The following is a 22,150-nucleotide window of genomic DNA, read 5'->3' as shown; positions in this document are numbered from 1 at the left end:
TTAGACTATTACAGGAAAACATGAAGCTTAAGTTTGTTGTTTTTGTAGTCCATGTTTATATCTTCAAGGTGATTATTGGATGAAAATGTATGTGATTTAATGTATGGATTAAGAAATTCAAGCAGTATGCAATCAGTTTCTTTTCTGTAACTCTATTAGCCAGCAGTAAAAATAGAGATTTACATATTTTGTCAATAAAATGTATATTTATATCTCAGAAAATCATGCATTGTGTAACTTAATTATTGATATTTTGTTGTTCTTATTGGGTGCTGGATAATCCATCCATCTTTGTATCTAAACTGTGTGTGAGAGAGTCCATCTTAGATTGACACTAATACGAAACCAACACGAAGAGGGAAGCCGGATCCAGACTGTATCCTTGTCGGGACAGGAGAGGCACCCAGCGGTAGCCTGGAGGAGGTTAGGGGGCAAAAGAAAATACATCAAACAGACAGAAAATATCATTTCCATTTGTCTAAAAACCTATTCCACAGAGCAGAGCCTTTAGCTGTGCTGACACTGTGAATGTCAGGCAATGATGGACCAACAGTGTTATCTGATATGCTCTCCCCACAGCTACTTAAAGTCACCCTTTCTGCCCTGTGGCTCACCTTTTTTCAAACTGGTGAAGGGCATCGTGTACTGGCCCACAAACTCGCTCTTGAAGAGGGTCATCTGGTCACGCACGCAGAAGCGGATGAGGCAGAGCTCGGGGACGGTGATGCTAAAGTTCATGTCGGTGTCCCAGTGAGGAGTCAGAGCTGGAGCAGTAAAAATCACCATTATTAGCTACACAAAAGGTTCACTGACTCATTTTAAGATCCGGAAACAAGATAGGCAGTCAGTCAAGTTTATTTGTATAGTACATTTCAGCAACAGGGCAGTTCAAAGAACTTCATGTCATAAAATACAAAAATAAACACACCACATAGTCAACACTGCAAAAACACAAACTCTAATTGAATCTAGTTTCTAATGTGAACATTTTAGAATATTTGATATAGACCGAATAAAATTAAAAATAACTTTTCAACAAAATATAGAAGCTTGTTTTAGGTTAATATTTACTTTATATATATATATATATATATATATCTATATATATAATATATATATATATATATATATATATAATATATATATATATATATATATATATATATATATATAAGTACTAGTTCCATTGGCAGACTATTTCACTTATAACTTGGGAAAATATCTTGTTATAAGTGAAATTATCTACCAATGGAGTGAGTATTTTTTTATCAATACAAATACTATATTTGTATTGGTTATTTCCATCAATACAAATATGATGTATTGAGACTGTTTCAGGAAGATATAATTCTTCCTCAAAGAAGAATTATATTAATTATTGATAATTAATATAATTAATATTAATTATATTAATTAAGAACTTATAAGTTCTTAATTAGTTAAGAACTTACAAGAGCTAACACTTGTAAGTTAGCTTTGTCTTATTTCATGTATACTAACACATTTACACTAGAAACTAGACCAAAATTACTTGTTAAGATTTTGTGTTTTTGCAGTGTGTTTTCTGCATCATCAAAATACACATTAAATATTTTGGAAGTACATTTTATTATGGTTGAAAAGCAACTAAGCAGGTGAGTTTTTAGTTTTGATTCAAAGGAAGTTTCAGCTGTTTTGCAGTTTCCTGCATTTGTCCCAGATTTGTGGTGCTGCTCCTCTGTGCTTGGTTCTGGTTCTGATTCTGAGGATGCAGAGCAGACACAAGACCTTTGTGTTCTGGAAGTTTGATACGTCAGAACTTTCATGGATCAAAGTTTGTACTGACTTAAATTCATTAAGCAAAATAAAAGTTGGCTTCAAAGGTGGGATATGTAAGTTTTACTTTTAAAAATTATATGTATGTTTTGTGAAGATACAGATAGTAAATTAAAAAAATTGAGCTTGTCTGTCTTTTTCCAATGGTAACTAAATACGCAGATGTACCACAACGGAGCCATAAATGCTAAAGCTAATTAGCATAGCCACTGATGACAGTGGATAAATGGTTTTCCAGTCACGGTTAGTTGTCTCTCGGCAATTAGCACATTAAATCGTGTGCATCTGAAGATGACTGACATAAGAGCCTATCCCTGGCTTTGATTGGTTATTTTTGAACCGGAGCATTTCTTCATACGTCAACGATCCATCTTACTCCTGGGAGGTTTTCTGGGGAAACGATTATGGGCCTTACTTCCGGCGCCCACCGGAAGTAGCAGTATTTCACTGAAGTAGCAGTATGTCATTGTAATTTGTAGTTTTTGCTATAACCGAATTTTGCATTAACCTGTTATAGAGAGCAACTTACCACTGGAAAGTGTCTTAAGATGCCCCTGGGGAATTGGGGGAACTGATGTGGTGTTCGTGGCTGTGCTCTGATAATCAGATCACGTTATGTTTGTGGCTGCAGCAGCCAGGGTGTTTTGAACGTGCTCCCAAAACAAAAGTGGGAGTTTTCATTGCCTAGGCTCAGATAAGCAAACAAAATTAATTTGGATAAAGTTCTACACTTGAAGAGAGTCTAAAATGTTTTATGTGAGTTTATTTTATTGTGTGGATAAAAAGCCAACGGAAGAAAACCATCCGAAGCAACTGAGTCAGTGAAGTAGCTATATGCTCGTGTGGGCAGCTACATGCTAGTTGCCGCTCCTCCGTCAATAATTGTCCTGTGACTGGCAGTTGAGGCTACCGCTAACTAGCTGCTAATATATGCTAGGAAGCTAACTAGGTTTTTGCCTCTGTTATGGTGATGAACTCGATTGATGGGCAACGATGAAGGACAGCGACAACCGAAAGTCATCCCCACTCAGAGTGAAGACACAAGAAGACAATTAAACACAGGTAGGTGATGGAAGTATTAAGAACCATAGGATTTCACACAATACCAAGTTTTGGCTCCTAAAAATGTGCTAGTAAGTAAAAATTTCGAAATTAACCTAAACAATTTTCTGGAATAAAATAGGAACATTTTGAGTTTGTTTTGAAGCTCAAAACTACACAAAGGTTGAAAGTGGTTGACTTTTCAGACTCTGAAATGTCCTTGCTTTTATTTCTAGAACATTTCTGTGATTAATAAAAGCATTTCTGAGTTTTTTATAGCAAAAGTTAAGCATTTTTTTAGCAAGGAAATTTGCTAGAAAAACATATTTTCTTGTTTTTTTCTCTAGAAAATTTCTGAGATTAGTCTCAAACTTTCTGAGGTTTGTGGTTGAAATTTTCAACTCCTTTCTTTTATTTCATATCAATGGCCCTATGCACCATCAGTCCAACTTTTGCATGCAGACTGTTTTTTGTGAGAACCTAATACTGACAGTTACTCAGGTTGACCGCCACTATACCAACATCAGCTTTACTTCACATGGAAGAATATTAACTAAAAACTCATAAATGTTAAAATTATTAGATTAAACAGAGTTTTTGAAAGGAAACAGCAAACATAAGTAGGGAAACTTGCATCCTGCAATTAAGTTGTAAAATTAGACATGTCGTCTTTAATTGATATTCCTGAATATGTGGTCAGCCAACAGAATTAAGATTTTATTAAAAAGGAAGGTGGTATTTTAACCTTTGTAGACTGAAATAATACATAGTACATAGTTCATCTGAATTTTTCTCTGTTTTTATGGCTCAACTGATTAAATCAAAAATGCATAAAAGCCCACTGTAGAACAAACTGGGACAAAATGTAATAGCAAAGTTCATTAGGCAGGCTAATGAATCAATCATTTGAAACCAGTTCACCCTTGACAAGAAGTAGTTCTGCATTAGCCAGAGTAAAATTAATTCCTGTTTATAATTCACAGGTCCACTATGAACTAATTGTCATTTATCAGTGCACATTTTTAAAGTAGCTCATCAATCTGTCTTACTTGGATACAGTTAAAATGTTTTGCTGCAGCCATAAACCTTCAAAGAAAAAGTGAAAATAAAGTGGAAAAAAAAGAAGGAAGAATAATCATAATAATAACAATCTGCTTTATGTGACATCATCGTAAGTATAAAGCTTATTTGCACAGGAGAGTGATTTTTATTTTTTACATGTATCTAAATTCAATTTAATGGCTTTCACAAGAAAGACTGGCTGGTATTTTTAGCTTGACCAAACGCTTTGAGCAACCACTTTGCAGTAATATCAATTCTCAGTGTATTTTAATGATTCTTTTTTTTTCGCTCAGAAGACAAAAGTTGGCACAAATCAGGCTAAATAGGGCAGAGCCAGTCCTTAAAAGGAGTTCGCTTTGTGGTACTCACAATTGTTTTTGACAATGTGAGTGCTTTTACTGCGGGAGTCGAATGCAATCCCATGAATCTCCACTCGGACAAATGGGTCGAGAGTGTTTCGAGATTTGATGACTGGAAGGTTGGACCCACTTATCACCTGTGAACAGAGAGAGGTGGAAGTCAACTCAGTTTAGATGATGCTATAACAGAAAATCATTAAAAGAAGACGTTGGTATCAACAAAACAACAGAAGAAAGAAATTATGTAATGTTTTTTTTTTTTCTGCCAGACTGTAATAACTACAGTCTGGCAGAAAAAGCAAACTTATCTGCAGTCCTGTCACATTGCGCCTTCCCTTTCACTGGCTCTGATCAAAGACAAACCTGCAAGCACTTATCACGACATGCATCACTTGGTCGTGATGGAGCCTTACAGTGTCCAGCCTCAAATTAAATTCCCTTCTTTTTAACCCAAAGACACGCTATATATATATACAAAAAACACCCTACATTTTAATAGCAGCAGTACCTTCATGTTCGTGTTTAAATCTCAGATTGGAATCGACTCAAAGCTTTGTCGTAAAGATAAAAGGTCCTCACATATTACAGGCTAACCCTTAATGGAGTAATTAAACTCACATTCTGTTAAAGGTGTCCTGCTATACTTGCTTGAATAGGTTAGAATAGGTCTATGGGCTTTACAAAACACGTTCATTACATTTTCTGCACAAAATCAGTCTTAGATAATGAGATTCTGCTTAGTTCTGCTTACGTTGAGATCCTTTCTTTACATCCAAATAAGCTGCTGCTGGCCACGCCGCCTCACTCAACTTTTAAAAATAACTAGTCATTTTCAAAAATGAAAATGTTTGAAATTTGTGCAATTATAGAAAAGTACATTTTTGAGAATCATTAGTAGATCCTCCTGCACAACCAACAAGAATGCAGCAAGTGGTTTGTAAATGTTAAGTCAACAACAAAACACTTGTCTTTTCCAGCAGCCATTGTACAGCTGACAAAACTTTCTGAAACTAGGAGACGGGTGGAGCTTCACCTGGGTTTCTAGGTAACTGGACTTCTCTGGGGTTGCATTTGGAAATTTTTTTGAAAGGGCTCATTTTCCAGACACCAAAAAACCTCTTGCCAAAAATTGACACTGTAGTTTTTCTAAGCACTTGTTGTCTAAATATTAGGTTAATTTACCTTTTCAAATGCTGTCAGGTTTGTTTTATAATATCATTTTTATATGAAAATAAAAATAATCTATCCTGTATTTATTCAAGTAAACTTTGACATTAACTTTTCCATGATCTAAAACCTTTAAATGTGACATAAACAATAAAACTGAAAAGATCTGTAAAGTAGGAAAAACCTTTTCTCAACACTGCAAGAGCCGGTATGTTGAACTTATTATTTTTCTTCAGGATGTTTTATGATGCAATCACAGGAAATGGCATGAAGCACAAAGTTGTCACTGTGAAGCAAAGGCTTAATAGGAATTTGACTAATATCTGGTGATGTTTAAGTTCATTTAAAGCCTCTTCACTGCAAAAGCATAAAATAAGAAGTAATTTTGGGCTAGTTTCTGGTGAAAATATCTTAGTACACTTGAAATAAGACAACGCTAAATTACAAGTTACTTTTCAGCAAGATGGAGGAGATTGTTTTAAGCAAATAGTTTCTTTAAAATTAATGAAAAAGTACTAGTTCCATGGAGTATTTCATTTTTAACAAGGAAAAAGTGTCTTATGAGTGAAATAATCTAGCAGTGGAAATAGTATTTTTTTTCATTAATAATAAGGAATCATTTCCTTAAAACTATCTCTTCTATTTTGCTGAAAAGTCACTTGCAAGTTAGCTTTGTCTTATTTCAAGTGCACTAAGAAATTTGCTCAGTATTTGGTAAGATGTTGTATTTTTACTGAAGACTAAAGGATCATTTTATGAAACACCACCAGGCAAAATCAAAAAATTCAGATCATTCTACTTTTCTCAGTCTTTGCTACGAGGCTTCCTTGAAGATCCAAGCACCACTCGCTAAGACACTTAGAATAATGGAATACAATGATTTATTAATTGGACTGCCAGCCTAATTGCATTAGAGTTCCTGTGTTTCCTTTTTCCCTTAATTTCTAAAGGGAGATAATCTCATTAAACAGACACGCTCAGGAAGTTTTACATCATTGTTACTTCACAGTATCCAGCAGGGGACTATTTCTCTGGAAGCTAAGAGTGAAATAAGGTCTGATATAAAATAAAAGCCCCAGATTGTGAGGTACAGACACACAGACAGCGGCGTACCACTCTACCTCAATCCATAATCCCCTGCAGGGGGATTATTGAGCATTCGTTGCTCTGTATCTGTACCTTGAGCACCAGCTGTGTGGGTTTGAGGTAGCGGTAGCTGGTGGTGGGATCAAAGCTCCTCTCACTGGACATCAACACCGCTGGCTTCAGGACGTACCCGCAGCCGCCGTTGTCTTGGAAACGGCCGTTGTTGAGGTCCATGGACAGGCCTGGATACTGGAAATTCAGAGCCACTGCAAAACACAGTGGGACAGTCTGAGAACAATGAGAGCCAGGAGCCTCACAGCAACAGTGAGAGCAGACGCTGCACAAAGCTTGTTGGGGGGGGAGGAGGTAAGAGGATCTCTGCGAGTTTCTGAAGCTCGTTTTCACCGCACTGAGGAGAGTTAAATTATGGAACAACTTCGAATGTTTCTGCAGCAAAGGTTGCGTCAGAGAGGTTTCTGTTGTCCAAATCTTTAACCATGTCCACTGCATATACCAAGGGTGTCCAAAGTGCGGCTCGGGGGCCATTCACGGCTCTCTGAAAGCATTTTGGGTGGCAGAACATGTGTGGTTGATGCAGATGGGACACTTCTCTACTCTAACATGACTTACAAATAAATAAATATTAGGTACAAAAATAGATCCCCATTTATCAATAAGGTTTTTGCATTCATCTTAATTTTAGATTTAATTATAACCTTTTTAAGATGAAATCTTGTGTTTCATATTTCTTTTCTTTTCCAAGAAAACAATCAAAGCCAAATGATGTAGAAATTGAAACTTCTTTCAGTTTTGTATCTGCAGTGATTCTGTATTTTCTACAAAAATCTGACCTTTTTTTCATTAATTAAAAAAAAAATTGTATTATTGAGCAGATAAAATAAAAAGGAACCAAGAGTTTGTTTTAAAAATAAATTTAATGCATTTAACAAAGGACATTTTCAATGCCTAAAATAAACAAAATTTAAACTTCAAATAAAATGAATTAAAGTCTCTGTACACAAAACTATCCTTAAAAAAGGGCTAGTTGGGGCCAAAACACTTTAGTCATCCAGTTTTTGGTGGATTTAACAAAGGACATTTTCAGAGCCAGAGAAAAACAGTAAATCATGCAAATAGAAATTATTGAGCTTCAAATGATGCCCTAACTGTAGACTGCAGTGGGTTTGCAGTTATTTAGGGACATGCTACAGTTTTAATACTATATATTTTTTTTATTTCACTGCACAACAATCCACTACTTTGATTGGGCTTTCTGAAAAAATCTCAGCAAATTACACTAAAGAAGAAAATTTCAGTAAATTCAAAGAGTACAAGTAATTCTGCAAAGCACTTAACCAGACTTCTGGCACAAATGAGAAATCTGTAAAGTAAAAGAAGTATATGCATAGTTGCCAACATGTTAGTCTGAATTAACAACTTTCTCTAGCATACGGCATGAAGCTCTGCTCATCTAACAGAGATTGATCTGTCTGAGCTGCTGCTTTGTTCGTCTGTCTCAGCTCTGCAGCTGCTGAGCTGCCCCCACGCAAACGCACGCCGTCTGCTCAGCAGGGCTCCTTTTCAAAGACGCCACCAACCTGAATGAGCGATGGAGACGGATGAGGAGGAAGTGCAACGACAGACGGAGTGACAGGAGCCTGCAAGATGCAGTGATTCAGTGAGTCAGGAAAATGCAGTGAATAGCTGCAGAATTGTACAGGTAAAGTTTAATATTTTCACTCAAAGCATAATTTCACTGAGAGAAGTTTGTTGCTGTTGATGTCATCAAACTCGAGTGTGTAAAATGAAAATGTAGGGGGTTCTGACAATGGCATAGCCACTGTACAAAGGAAATAAAGAAATAAATTTATACAGGAGCAAATGTGATAGGAGACAGGAGAGACATTGCTGCAGGGGCTGATGATCCCAAATGGAAAACAGATTTCTAATCCATTCTCTTTGAAGTTCGACAACTCAACTTCTGGACGGCAACTTCTCTCCGTCTCAGCTTGTAATGAGTTGCAAAGACGATTTGGTGAATGTCGAAAGCTTTTTGATTCCTTGTGACACTGCAGATACAAGGGATCAAAAAGAGTCTATTCATTTTATTTAACATTTGTGTCTGTACTTGGGATGTCGCTTAATTAGTTACAGTTGATAAACTAATAACGTCTGCTTAGACCTTCTTTTTAGTGTTGTAGTTCGGCTGCCATCCAGTCGAGGGGGCCGCTGGCCATCCTTAAATGGAGCCAGTTGATACAGAAACAAAGATGGCGGCGGAATACCAGAACAGGAAAGAGAGACGGTCTGGTGTGGGACGCACAATGCATTTACACAGTTCTGTTTTGAAATCTAAACTCTGGTCCAGCTACAAAAAAGATTAGAGACACAGAAAAACTAAAAAATGAATACTGACTTCAATCTCAGACTCCTCTCAGAATTATGTTTTTAATCAGAATTTTTTTTCTGGTTTAAAAAAAAAAATCTCAGAATTCCCAAATTTTTTACATTTTAATTTTGACGTTTTTTCTTTATCTTAATTCGGATACATCTCACAATTCAGGTTTTTTTTTTCTCAGATTTTTGAGTTTGAACTCAAAATTCTGACTTCGATCTCAGAAGATTAAAGACAGACGATTTATTTTTTCTTTTAATGGCCCTAATCTTCTTACATAACAAGGTCCTTAAGTCTCACAATGTTTTTATTTTTCAAAGCGAAATTATAATGACAAATGTAGCCCTTTATAAAATGGAAACTATCGACCTTCTTCATGCAAGAGAGAACAAATATTTTAAAGAAAATGAACACCTCTAAATTAATTGTTAGTTGATCAACAGCATTTAAATATTTAAATATCAGCGTTTCCACAATAATTAATTAAATCTACGTTTCTGCTGAAACAAATATGTCTGGAGGCTCTGCGGCTCACCGAGCTGCGCGCCGACGCTCCAGAACTCCTGCGGGTTGTAATTGGATGAGGACGTTCTCGAGCCTGCTGGATAAATTCTGCTTAGGAACCTTTGATTGTGCTGAATAAAACTGGAACCTGAAAGAGAGGATGCAGAAGCCAGTCAGGGGGAAATGTTAAACGTACAGCACTGAGTGCCACTTCCTTGTGATGTTCCACACTGTCACATTGGATACCGTCATGGAGTGATGGGGTTCATCTGAAAGGACATGGTCAATTTTTGACAAGTTTCCAATACATTTTTCAGTTTGGTATGAGACAGATCTTTTCTTGCTCTTGGACTGCAAATAATCTGCAGCTTCAACATGCAGTTATGTGGAAAATGTTTAAATAACTCTTCATTTCCTAACATTTTGCATCCATGGAGCCAGACAGTCCTGTAATCTCATCAGTTGGTCTTGATGTATAGATTCCTTAGGTTTTCTGAACATCTCTAAAAGTTTGTATTTGGACATTTGGTTCTTTTTTTATTAATTTTCTGTCAAAAGAAGGTTGGTTCACTAGAACAATAATTTGACATATAAACCTTTAACACCTCTCAGATTTAGAAAGAAGGTGTTTACCGGGTTAACATTTCCTTCTATTTTTCTGAACTATTTATAGGTCTATTTAAGACCACAACTAACAACATGAAAGAAAGCCTGTCTGTTTGATAACAGCAGAGAAATGTGGGATGATCGAAGATGATTCACATTGATTTTATTACTTTCAGATAAAAGTTTGCAATCCCAAAACTTTGTCATTTCCAGATACAAAGTTCTTGGATGGATAAATGAATGGATGGATGACAGTAGGATGAATGGACAGATGGATGGATGGATGAATGATGGGTGAATACAGGATGTGAAAGTCAGATGAATAGATGAACTAATGGATGGATATAGGAGGGATGGGTAAATAGACGAACAGATGGAAGGATGGATGAATGGATAAACAGATGAATGAACGGGCGGATGGATGCAGAATGGATGAATGGACAGACGGATGGATGGATGAATGGATAAACAGATGGATGAACGGGCGGGTGGATGCAGAATGGATGAATGGACAGACGGATGGATGGATGAATGGATAAACAGATGGATGAACGGGCGGGTGGATGCAGAATGGATGAATGGATAGACAGAAGGGTGGATGGATGGATATCCAGGCCTTGAAGATACTTAAATCAAATTCCATGTTTTTCCAGATTGTACCGACTCAAGACTTTTGCACAGAATCAAAGCTCCATTAATGACTCTGTCCCTAAAGTTCAGGATGTTTCTGATCCTAACCCTCATACTGGAATCCTCACCATGACCTCATCATTCCTCACACGACCTCATCAGTCCTGACCGTGACATCATCACTCCTCACTATGACATTATCACTCCTCAACGTGACCTCATCACACCTCACAATGACGTCATCAGCGAGACTTTCTGTGTACCTGAGACCTTGATGAGCTTGCGCGCCTTCTTTTCTGACATGGATGTGTTCTCATAGCAGTTCTGATTGTCCCTGGAGTGGCTGAAGCTGATGAACTTGACAGACCGCGTGTAAATCACCAGGTCCGATAAAGCCCGGTGAAGGGTCACCTTCACCTTCTGGTCAGTGCCGTTAAGTGAGACAAGGTTAAACTTCACATAGTGGGCATACTGAGAAAAAAATTAAACTATAAAATTCCAAGAATAATGTTGCATTACAGAAATAAAGTCAAAATGATATGAAAATCCTAATAAAATTACAACAAAAAAGGGTCATGAGAATAAAGTCGTAGAAGAATAAAGTCTACATAAAATCATAAATTGCCATACAATCATGAGAAAAAAATTTAAATGAGGAAAATAGTCACGTTACAAAAAGTGATATTACAGGAAAATAGTTGTACGAGAATAAAGTTGAAATAACATGAGAATTGTATTATGAGGAAAAAACTTGTACAAGGAAAAGTTGTATTATAAGAAGTTATATCACAAGAAAAAAAGTTTAATTAATAGAAGAGTCTAAATAGTGCAAGAATAAAGTCATAATATCATGAGAATAAAGTTTAAGTAATATCAGAAAAAGAAATATGACCAGATTAAGATTGTAATATTATGACCTTATCCTCATGTTCTGTCGACTTTATTCTCATAATTTTATATTTTAAATTTACTCAGCGTGACTCTAATACTGTCTTTTTGTTTAAAAAACAAACCCTAACTCACTTTCTTCTTTGAAACCGTTCTTCTTGAAGACCAGAACTTTGCTTTAGTTTGAAAGCTGTCCTCATCCTCATCCTCGTCCTCATCCTCATCATCAGCATCCTCAGCCTCATCTGCACTGTCCTCTGTCTTGTCCTCGCTCCTAAGCTGTGACTTTAGCTTTTTGTTCTTGATCAGGATCTTATACATCAAGTCCTGACAGTCCCACACAAACAGCAAGACCTCAGTCATAAAATTATGCACACAACCCTTAATAAATACCAGTAATTCATGCTCATCTTTTAAAACTTATCACATACTTGCAGAAGTGCAACAGCCAAGCACCACTTTTGCATAAATCACTACAGCAGAAATCATTTCAGGTCATATTCACATTACTGCTCACAGTTTGTGAGACAGAGAAACCATTTAATAGCACAACAATACATCTACTATTTACTCTGTTTGTGCTTTAAATCGTCATGTTTTTCGGCCACAAACTGTAACATACAAGAGTTTTGGGGAGAAAATATGACACATATTGACAGATTTACTAATGCAAGCAACGCTAGGGTCTATAAACTCTGCAAATTACTTCCCTTGTTGAACATTATATCTTCAGATGAGCATTATTCTCAAAGCAAAGTTAAAACATCTTTGAAAAACAAACTTTAGTGTTTCCAGAAGATGTAGTGGGAAAACTAATTAAGGGACCCTCTTTTTATTACTGACAATATTTCAAAACAATTGTACAAGAATTGGGATTCTGACGAGATAAAGGAAAAATAAAACCTTACTTTTATAGGTTCCTCCTCAAACCTAACAAAGAATATCATAACAAATATTGCTGGACCATAAACTGTTCCATAATTTATTGCGACAATATTGTTGTTTTGACACCATTCACAAATACTACTGAACATTTTTTACCCTATTTAGCGACTTTACAGTCTCCAAATTTAGCAACTTTTTACTCAAACAAGTGACTCGCAAATTCTAGTCATGTTTTTGTCGTCATTAGGTACTTTTATGGCAACATGTGAAACCAAGTTTCATAACCAACAGGAAAATTTGACTGTAGTTGCCACAGTTCAATCAAAAGAGGGCAGCACAAAATTGGTTTTAGACAAATTATGCAGAATTAAACAAATGTACCACAGAAACGTAATGATGATCAAGAAATGATCTTTGAGCCCCAGTTTAGACGTTTTATCTGCAAAGAAAGATTGAATTTGGATTTACTGTCTCTTTAAACTCTAATTTTCATAACTCAAACACATATAATCGCTGTGTTTACTGTTTTTAGAATAATGGCTTTTGTTCTTTATGAGTCGCTTTGCAGCAGATGTTGGTACAGGAGTCATTTCTCTGTGGAGAAACATTAACACCAGCTTGCGCAAACTTCGTCACATGGTCCATTGCTTTTATTAATTTCAAAAACAGAGAATGTTTTCTTCTCCGAGACAAAGAACCCAATGGCCAAATGAACGCCTTTTCTATCCATAATATCAGCTAATCATTCCCATAAGCGGTCATCCTGCCATCAAGCTCACGTAGGCTACGTTTACACTACAGGCTGAAGTGACCCAAATTCAATTATCAATCTGGTGAATATTGTTCAGACTGTCAAGAAAAGGTCTGATAGAGGTCGTATTAAGGCAAAAAAGCAGAATTGGGTCACTTCAGGTTGCAGTGTGAACCTTACATTCTTCAGCACATCCATTGGTTTGTCAGGCTTACATTTGGGCTTGGGAGGTCTCCGGTGGTTGGGTGATCTAAAGGACTCTTCAGCAGCTTGTCCCCCAGGATGGAGGTCAGGTACTTGGCCATGACTTGCTGCTGCTCCTCGCAGCAGTGGTTTTCCAGAGACAGAATCACCGGGTAGGCGGAGACCTGACGTAAATAAAATCTAATTTAACTGATCACATTGTGGAAGAGCTTAAAAAATTTAATACCTAAAGTCAGAAAGTGTACAGTCACAGTGTTCAGAGCAAAAACACAATAATACCAAGTATTTTTGGTCTCGTTTCTAGTGCAAATTTCTTCGTAAACTTGAAATATGACAAAAACTAACTTAAAAGTAACTTTTTAGCACAATGTAGGACCTTGTTTTAAGTAAATTATTCATTAATATTGAAGAATAAGTTCCAGTTTCACATTTATATTTATTATACACAACATGGGAAATTTAGTTATTGTTTCACTGGCAGATTATTTAACATAGCCAGGACTTTTTCATCAATATTAAGGAATCATTAAAACAAACTCTTATTCATTCCTGAAAAGTTACTTATAAGTTAGTTTTCGCAACAAAGTATAAGGAAAAAATAAAATTGCAAGAATTAAGTCATATTACAAGAATATAGTTGGACCAGAATAATATTATAATAATTATATTATGACTTTATTTTCATACCAACACTTTATTCTCAAAATCTGACTTTATTCTCGTATCGCATATTCTTTAAACTTTTCTTGTAATATTATTACTTTCTTTCTCGTAAATTTATTTATTTTTTTTATTAGTAGTCCATTACAAGTGGCTTTATTTCAAGTGTACTAAGATACTTGCTCTAGAAACTAGACCGAAACTACTTGGTGAGATTTTGTGTTTTTGCAGGTTGCTAACTGGATCGGTAGCATCTCAGATGAGATTCCTGGTGCTTATAAAAGTCAGAAGCCGATTATTGGTGCTGCATAAATGTGAGTGAAAAGCCTGAGCTGTTACCTCAAAGGCGTGTTGTTGTATAGTTCTGATGACATCCTTGAATAAAATCTTGGTGGTGAGGGTGTAGCCGTGGTAAACTACAGGCTCCGCGTCTGGACCATCCCAGCAGTCGATCTCCAGACAGCGGCAGCCTTTCCTCAGCGCGCTGTCACACACACCCACAAACACACACGCACGCACGCACACACACACACATGCTTACAGTGAGCTCAGACGGGGTTATCATAATCTCAAACTTCACTTCTTCCTTCCCATGCATACATTCTCACTCATCTCTTTTTGTTTTTAATGATACCATAGATGTGTATTCCTTCCTTCTGCTGAATATTTCAATATTAAGGAAAGGGGCTTGAGCTGGGTGATAATGATGTCACTTCAAATTGTTATGGATTTGATGTATTTTCTGGCAGCGAAGTGAAGAGTTATCTCGGTTTCTGCAGACGCTCTCCAGTGAGACTGCTTTTGGTTTTGTGCCAGTTTATTGCCTTCACTTATATCACTGATGAAGTGACGTTCCGCTGCTCATAGAAAAGCTGCAGCAAGTCAGTATGTTGTTTTTTAAATCATGGTGTCCAGTTAATGCAAATATTGTAAGGGGAAAAACAAGATGGTCCAAGTTGGGAGTGGACCGATTGCAGTTTTCTGTCTGATCAGTAATTACCGATCTTTAAAAAGAAGGACCTGCTGATTCTGATTTTAGCCAATACTAACTTTTTTTTTCCTTTTTGTCTGAAATGTCACTAAATATGGCAAGAAAGTCACTGAGTTAGCAACAGGTGGATGATTATTGTTTTTTGTTTTTGCTTGTTTTTTCATTTAACTGAAAATGTTTGTGTTTCGCAAACATTTGTTGAAAATGTAAATTTTTCCACATTTGTTTACATATCAAACATACATGAAAAATTCACATTCAACATTATATAACATAAAACTTTTGATTGGGAGCTATTCTTCCATCAGACCTTTTCTCTCATCCAGTTCGTCCAGTTCTTTCTTTGTCTTTTGTCTGGAATAGTGTCAATTTTGTCCACTTTTCTTCCATTTATGTTTGCCTTAGTCTCAGATGACATATCAATTTTTCCATGATGCAGACTTCTTCTATTATTCCAATCATTTGGACAGAGGGTCCACCTTTACTTATTTTCTTACTTAACATTATCTTACTCAGATAGCTAAGATAGAGTGACTCATTAACTGCAAATATGCAGACATGACCTGGTCTGTCAGTCAGACCTCTCACAGCAGAGCAAAAGAGGACAAAGGCAAATTTTTAAATCTTTGTTGACGTAGATGAGATCATGGCATCAGCTGATCACACATCTCGTAAAATGAACAAGAAAATTGGCACCAATGAATCGATCAACAAGTTAAATGTTCACTCTAATCAGTGAAACCCTGTGGATCCAATGCAATACGTAATAATTAGGGATACACGATTTCCTTAGTTTTGGGAGATCGGTGATTAGCTCATACTTAAAGGTGAAGCCGATTTCATCTACATTAACAAAGGTCTAAAAATTGACCACTGTCCTCTTCTGCTCTCCCATGTGAGAAGCTTGACTGACAGACCGGCCACCAGGTAATTTTTGCATGTTTTCCGTTAACAAAAGTCTCTCCACTGTTAGCAATTTAGTGACTTTCTTGCTATATTTCGCAACTTTTAAACAATCGGCCAAATTGGAATCAGCAGGTCAGGCTCCAGCCAGCAAACTGCAATCGCTGCACTCTTCAGGAGTAATGTAACAAAATCAGGCTTTACAATGTACACAAAACCGCATTATGTAATAATCAGTGCAAAATGAAATAAAATTTTTGATTGCATTTTTTGGACCAGTTTTCCTTGAACGACTTGCAGGTTAAAGCTTCAGTTGAAGACGTTTTTCTTGATAATTGCACTTATGAAGTGAGAATGTGAAGAAAATTGGAAAACGGTGTTTTAGATTTATTTCACTTCACTGATCTATTAAATGAAATCCACATAAAATACATAGAAAGTCTAATGTAGTTTTCAATGTAGTTTTATCTTTCTGCCTCAGTTCAGTTGCATTCACTCTGCAAAAAGTGAATTTAAGCCCTTTTTTTATTTCCTAGTCCCTAATCAGCAGCCTTCTGCAGCTGTATTCCTGTGTTTTTTCACAGATAAACATTTAGTTATCAGGCCAGAGCAGAGCTTGAAGGCTGCTGGGGCTGAATGGTTAGTTTCTACCAGCTGGCCGGGGCATTCAGCCGTCTGCCGGATCCATAAATACTGAACTCTTGCTGCCGTCAGCTGCTTTGTAATCACTCTCATTGTGCCACAGAGGTATCCACAGCAGATTTGCTGTCTGCCTCAGCACATGAGTAGGTCAGTGAAACGAGAAGGACGGTATTCAGTGTTCAGAAACCAAAAGTCCACCTCTGCAGGGTCGGGATCGACTTACAAATAAAAAGAACCAGTAGATGTTTATTTTTGGGCACCTTGTATTTTTAGATTCTATATACATATCAATAAAATAAATTAAAAACAAGAATACATACATACATTTAAACATACACTAAAACAAAAGTTAGTTGTTTTAGCTTCTTGTTCAAAAAGGAGCTACTAGTTTATTTTAATTCCAACCCAATTTTACTATACTCCCCTTATATCAAGATATTAATGACAGTATATGTAATATACTATATCTTGTATAGAAAACAAAATTCATCCTACTTTTTATGTATTACATTTATCTAAATCATAGAGAAGAGGACTGGGGTCACTGGAAAAAGAATTCTGAATTTTATTCTCAGAATTCTAACTTTAATCAAAAAAAAATCAGTCATTTTTTTCCCCAAAAGAATCTAAAATTTTTCCTCTCACAGTTCAGACTTCTTTTCCTCAGATTTCGGGCATTTTTCCCTCAGTTTGGACTTTTTTCCCCCCTCAGAGTTTGTGTTTGCTCTTCTTAGAATTGCAGTACATTTTGACAGCTTTGATCTTCCGTAGATTTCACCAGATTACACCAAGAAACGTTTTGTCATTCCCTCTTTCTGTGTAATGTCTATTCTCATTCATAAATTTTCAAATGATAGATGCTTCGTTAAAACAAAGCGTTGAGTCATAGAAACGCTCCCTACCTAACATACGCATCCAGGTGGCTTTTCCCGACCAGCTGATCTCCGGTCAGGTAGGTGTTGTGAGACGAGGAGATGAAGTAGCTAGTGAGAGGCTGGTCCATGTCCTGGTACACCGTCTTGTGAATCCGGTTGAACACGCAGCAGTCTTTGGACTCCATATATCTGAGGAAGCCTTCGAACGTCATGCACCTGCTTTCTACAGCTGAAAGGAGGAAACAACAGGCTGAACTCTGGGTCAGGAAATTTAATAAAACAGAGCAGCAACAGCAAACCCAAGCAGAAAAACTGCTGATCCTCTTTGCATGTAAGGACAGAGCATGCTAAGTACTTCGCTAATGAGTTTTTTTTTATTATTGAAAAACACTTTATTTTGTTCTCTGAGCTGCAAAAACCCTTTTTTTTTTGTCTTTTTACCAATACGGGAGCTGCACGCGTCTTTAAGTGAAAGTATTCCAGCTCCAAAATAGACATGTTGCAACCGAGCAATCGCAGATCAAGTTACATAAAAGTAAGAGAAACGTAAAGTACCCAAAAATCACAAGAGTAGCACAAAAGTAAAAAGTAGCTGTCCAAAAAAAAAGACTAGTAAAAAAAAAAATTTAATACAAACTACAGAGTAACTGATCAAAACATCAATCATTTAATATTTACGTTTTTTGTACTTTAAATATTTTTTAATGGTCAAAATTTAAATAATTTGTTTTCACAAAATAACTAAATTGGATAAAGGAAACATTTTTTTAAATCAGTTTCTTTCAATATAAAAGTTAAACTAACAGAAATTGGAGATTTGTGTCTGAGTCCTGTGAATTTTGATATAAATGACAAAATTTTGTAACAAATAGAGTACTTATTAAATATTTATATTTTTAATAAGTAAGTTTATAAAAATAAAGATCCCTATAAAATAAAACTAAGTAAATATTAAATTGTTTTGTTTTTGTGCATTTTCTTATTTGTTTATGTAACAATTGTGTTTTATTTTGACTTATTGTCTGAAATTTTTATTTTTATGTTCATATTGTGAAATAAGCAAATACACAAATAAATCCTGAAATCAAAAAACTAAAATTGTGCTTGACAAAATCGCCTTGAAAAGATATTTTTTTATTTATTTGATTAACAGTAAACAGACCTCCATAGTGTCCAAAAGAGAGAAACTGGCATCTATTTTATGTTAAATTTATGAGAAAAAGAAAATCAATTATTGTTAAAGAAATGTTCCTAAAAACTTTGAACAATATAACTAAAGCATTAAATAAACATTATTTTATATTAATTTAAGGGGATTGTTGGGTTTTCCAGTAACGGCGGCATTAGGAATTCATGGGTTTCTTTCTGGAATATGATTTTTTTGTTCACAGTTCTGTCGTTTTAAGATTAGATTGAATTATTTTCCTTTCATGAACATTTGTCCCTGCACAGCTGCAGACTCGGTGCGACTGGGAGACACGTCCCGTTACATTTCCTGCTTTTTAATGAGACATTCTGTGACTCACTCTGCAGCACATTCAGCTTTTAACAATACCTGTTCCACTTTCCCAGCGATGAATCCTCTTTTCTCCTCGTGTAGACCTGTCACTTTCAGTATTCAGGTCCTAACTTACATTCAGACTGAATCACCATCGTCGTGATTCATCTTATTTTCCAGAATAATTTTTAAACCTTCTTGATGCAGCGAGGAGACGTGATTCCTCCTCGTTCACTCACTCACCTGCCTCATCAATCTCATATCTGTCGATCAGATCCTCCGCCGTGTCTTTGTTCGCTGTGAGCTCCATTTGTTCCTTACAGAGAAACGTCAGCAGAGCACTCGCAGGTAAAGTAGGGAGGCCTTCTGTGTATCTTTGAAACAGAGACAGGATTTCTACTCTCCTGGATTGCGGCACCCTGCTTTTCTTCAACATTACCTGCATAAAGTAAATGCTTTAATCAATTGAAAATATTAAACCGTATTAAGATAAATTCAGGCTCATTTTATCAAAGCCTTATCAAATCTCTGAGATTTTTTTTTTATCAAAGCTGCCTTTTTCTATTGGTCTTACTTGATATTCTCATTATCTGGGAATATTAGGTTTTTTGATTAAATATAATTATCAAAATTTACAGAAGTCAACACTCAATATATGTCACACTTTATGATGAAACTAAATACACTGCAAAAACAGGCAATCAAACATGAATCAATTAATCACATGATAAATTAAAAGCAGCTCAATAATTTCTATTTGCAGATTTTATTGTTTTTCTCTTTTGTCTTTGTTTCTTACCAAAAACTAGTCTTCAGTCTGTTGCTTTGGCCTCAACTAGCCCTATTTTAAAGGATAACTTTGTTTACAGCAACGTCAAAATTCATTTGTTTTGTGTTTTGTTATTTTTTTTATTTATTGTGGATATTTAAAATGTTTTCTGGTTCCAATATTTGATTTTTGAGAAAATTTTCTTCTGTTTTATTGTGCCATTACCATTATGTCACTTAAAAATTGTAACAAACATATCTGGGACAATTTATTGCTCAGCAATATTGTGCATATCGTCACAATAAGCAATAGCATATTGTGATAATATGCATATTGTTATTGTGACAGGCCTATGCAAATTAAGCGAGTATTTGAACACTTGGAAAAAGACAAAACTTACTTATAAGTAACTTTTCAGCAAGATATAGCAACTTGTTTTTATGATGGAGTATTAGGGATACACTTAAATGAAAAAATAATAAAATTGCAAGAATAGTCATAGCATTATGAGGTATAAAATCACATTATTACAACTTTATTTCTGTACAACTATGACTCTGTTTCTGGTAATGCTATAACTTTATGCCCAAAATATTAAGTTTTTATTCTCATATTATTTTGACTTTATTCTTGTTATATTCTAACTATATTTTCTGTTTTTTATTTTTTAATATGGCTTAAATACACTCATATGTTTTAAGTCCATAACGTCCTAAAAATATTAGTTTCACTGGCAGATTATTTAATTTATAACATGGGGAAAATGTCTTGTTATTAATAAAATAATCTGCCAGTAAAAACTACTACTTTTAAAAATAATAATAATTCATTATTGATCTATAACAAGCTTTTATATCTTGCTGAAAAGATAATTGTAAGTTAGTTTTCTTATTTTAAGATATTTGCATTAGAAATACTCGCTGAGATTTTGTATTTTTGCAGCGTAATCCACAAGTTTCAGTTCTGGAATTAAATAAATTAACCTTTTAATCACATTCTAATTTATTTATTGAGCTGCAACATTTTTGAAATCATTTTTGTGAGTCTCAACTTTTCACATTTTCCCAAAACTTCTTCAGGAAGCCGTGAACAGAGGTGTCAGCCATGAGATATATCTCAGTGTCTACCTTTTTTCATCTTTGGAATATTTATTTCTCAAGTTCAACATGAAGGAGATTAAAAGAGAAGTCTGGATAAAATCTTCAGAGGGACAGAAACTCCTTCTCCTGTCTTTGTCATTCCTCTCAGGCAGGAGAGAAAGTTTGCGACTTTCTCTGGCTTATTTATAAATATATTTTTTCATTTTCCTTTATCATTTCTGACACTGTCCCTCCATAACTTTCAGATCTGCAGCTCTACATGCCACAATGTTAGCAGCGCAGAACATTCAGTACATTTAATACTGAAAAGGCTTTTAATGAACTTTTGACACTGCTGCAGAAACTAAACATTCCCTTAGATTAATAACCATCCAAGAACCAAATCAAACTAAAAAAAAAAGTAGATTAAATATGCATGATTAATACAGTGGCTTTTACTGTAACAAAGGCTTTTGTCAGTTAGCTTTAGCGCAGCTTGATTAATTTCCCCCAAACTTTCTGAGACAACCTACCTTGATTAAAGATGGCCGCCGAGCCTCTGCTTTGAAAACGTAAAGATAGATTTATACTTGAAATTAAAAAGATGTTAAAAAAAAAAGAAGAAAGGAAAGAAAAGCGCTGTAACTGTTGGTATGAAAATAATCTCTAAAGTTTTCAGCCAGTTTCTCTGTAGGTACAGAAGGTTGTTGCCGTGGTGACGTAACGTTCCAGTTCTGAAGGCAGGAAATGAGAAAAATCCCGAAACGCTGCGAAGTGTTGCCTCCATTTATGTTACCGGTGAGAGGGTTTCTCCCCGTTTCAGTGCTCCCTGTTTTTATCATAGTTCTCCACGTCTGAGTTTTGTTAAAACCTTTTCTAAGGAAGAATGAAAACGACAGACTCGAGGTGCAGCTGCTGTTAAAGCGTTTTAAGTTTTTTAATTAGTGTATACAGAGCCAACTTTACAAACTTACAAAAACAAGTATTGATCTTAATAAATTAAAAACAAAAACAACAATGAGGTGTACATTAAAATGGATACATTCAGGACAAAACAAAGCAACAAAAACAATGAAATTGTTTAACTCGTGGGTTAGGAGCAGCTATTTCCTGATTTATTTTTCAGCTTTCAATCTCGCATGAATGGTGATGCCAACCTAGTCCGATTGTGTGCATGTTGCTGCTTACGTCTTGCTATAAGAACAATTCACATCTGCACTGCTGAGGTTAAAATTATTATTCTTGCTGTGGAAAGTGCAGCTGAAAAACAATGATTCAGTTCCCCAATGTGTTTTCTGCTTCAGCATGTGTCTCATAAATGACTTACAATTTTCTACAAT

General features: G+C 35.6%; 1 protein-coding gene across 2 annotated transcripts; it reads right to left on the bottom strand.

Annotated features, from left to right (window-relative positions):
• Positions 1 to 41: 41 nt before the first annotated feature.
• LOC129360685 (1-phosphatidylinositol 4,5-bisphosphate phosphodiesterase zeta-1-like) lies at positions 42 to 21,493 on the bottom strand. Of its 2 annotated transcripts, XM_055031037.1 has the most exons (13): positions 21,344 to 21,493; positions 19,206 to 19,401; positions 17,492 to 17,693; positions 14,393 to 14,537; positions 13,405 to 13,557; positions 11,689 to 11,880; positions 10,929 to 11,085; positions 9,461 to 9,577; positions 8,129 to 8,188; positions 6,624 to 6,796; positions 4,288 to 4,414; positions 615 to 764; positions 42 to 414 (listed from the first exon to the last, which is right to left on the bottom strand). In XM_055031037.1, the coding sequence occupies exons 2-13, from the start codon at positions 19,396 to 19,398 to the stop codon at positions 335 to 337; spliced, it is 1,749 nt and encodes a 582-aa protein (XP_054887012.1). In that variant the 5' UTR covers positions 19,399 to 19,401; positions 21,344 to 21,493; the 3' UTR covers positions 42 to 334. The 2 variants fall into 2 exon arrangements, with proteins under 2 accessions (XP_054887012.1, XP_054887022.1); XM_055031047.1 differs by lacking the exon at positions 8,129 to 8,188.
• Positions 21,494 to 22,150: the final 657 nt, after the last annotated feature.

The sequence above is a fragment of the Poeciliopsis prolifica genome, unplaced genomic scaffold, assembly GCF_027474105.1.
Source record: "Poeciliopsis prolifica strain line A6 unplaced genomic scaffold, Auburn_PproV2 SCAFFOLD001, whole genome shotgun sequence".
NCBI classification, from domain to species: domain Eukaryota; kingdom Metazoa; phylum Chordata; class Actinopteri; order Cyprinodontiformes; family Poeciliidae; genus Poeciliopsis; species Poeciliopsis prolifica.
Note: the sequence above shows the minus strand (reverse complement) of the source record. Positions and strands in the feature narration are given on the sequence as shown.

Bases quoted from the DNA above. Each gene is read 5' to 3' on its own strand.
- LOC129360685 (XM_055031037.1), bottom strand. From the start codon at position 19,398: ATGTTGAAGAAAAGCAGGGTGCCGCAATCCAGGAGAGTAGAAATCCTG. The intron at 13,558-14,392 runs GTAACAGCTCAG...TATTTACGTCAG, and splicing joins TACAACAACACGCCTTTGAG to GTCTCCGCCTACCCGGTGAT. The intron at 6,797-8,128 runs GTTGGTGGCGTC...TGTGTTTTGCAG, and splicing joins CGTCTCCATCGCTCATTCAG to TGGCTCTGAATTTCCAGTAT.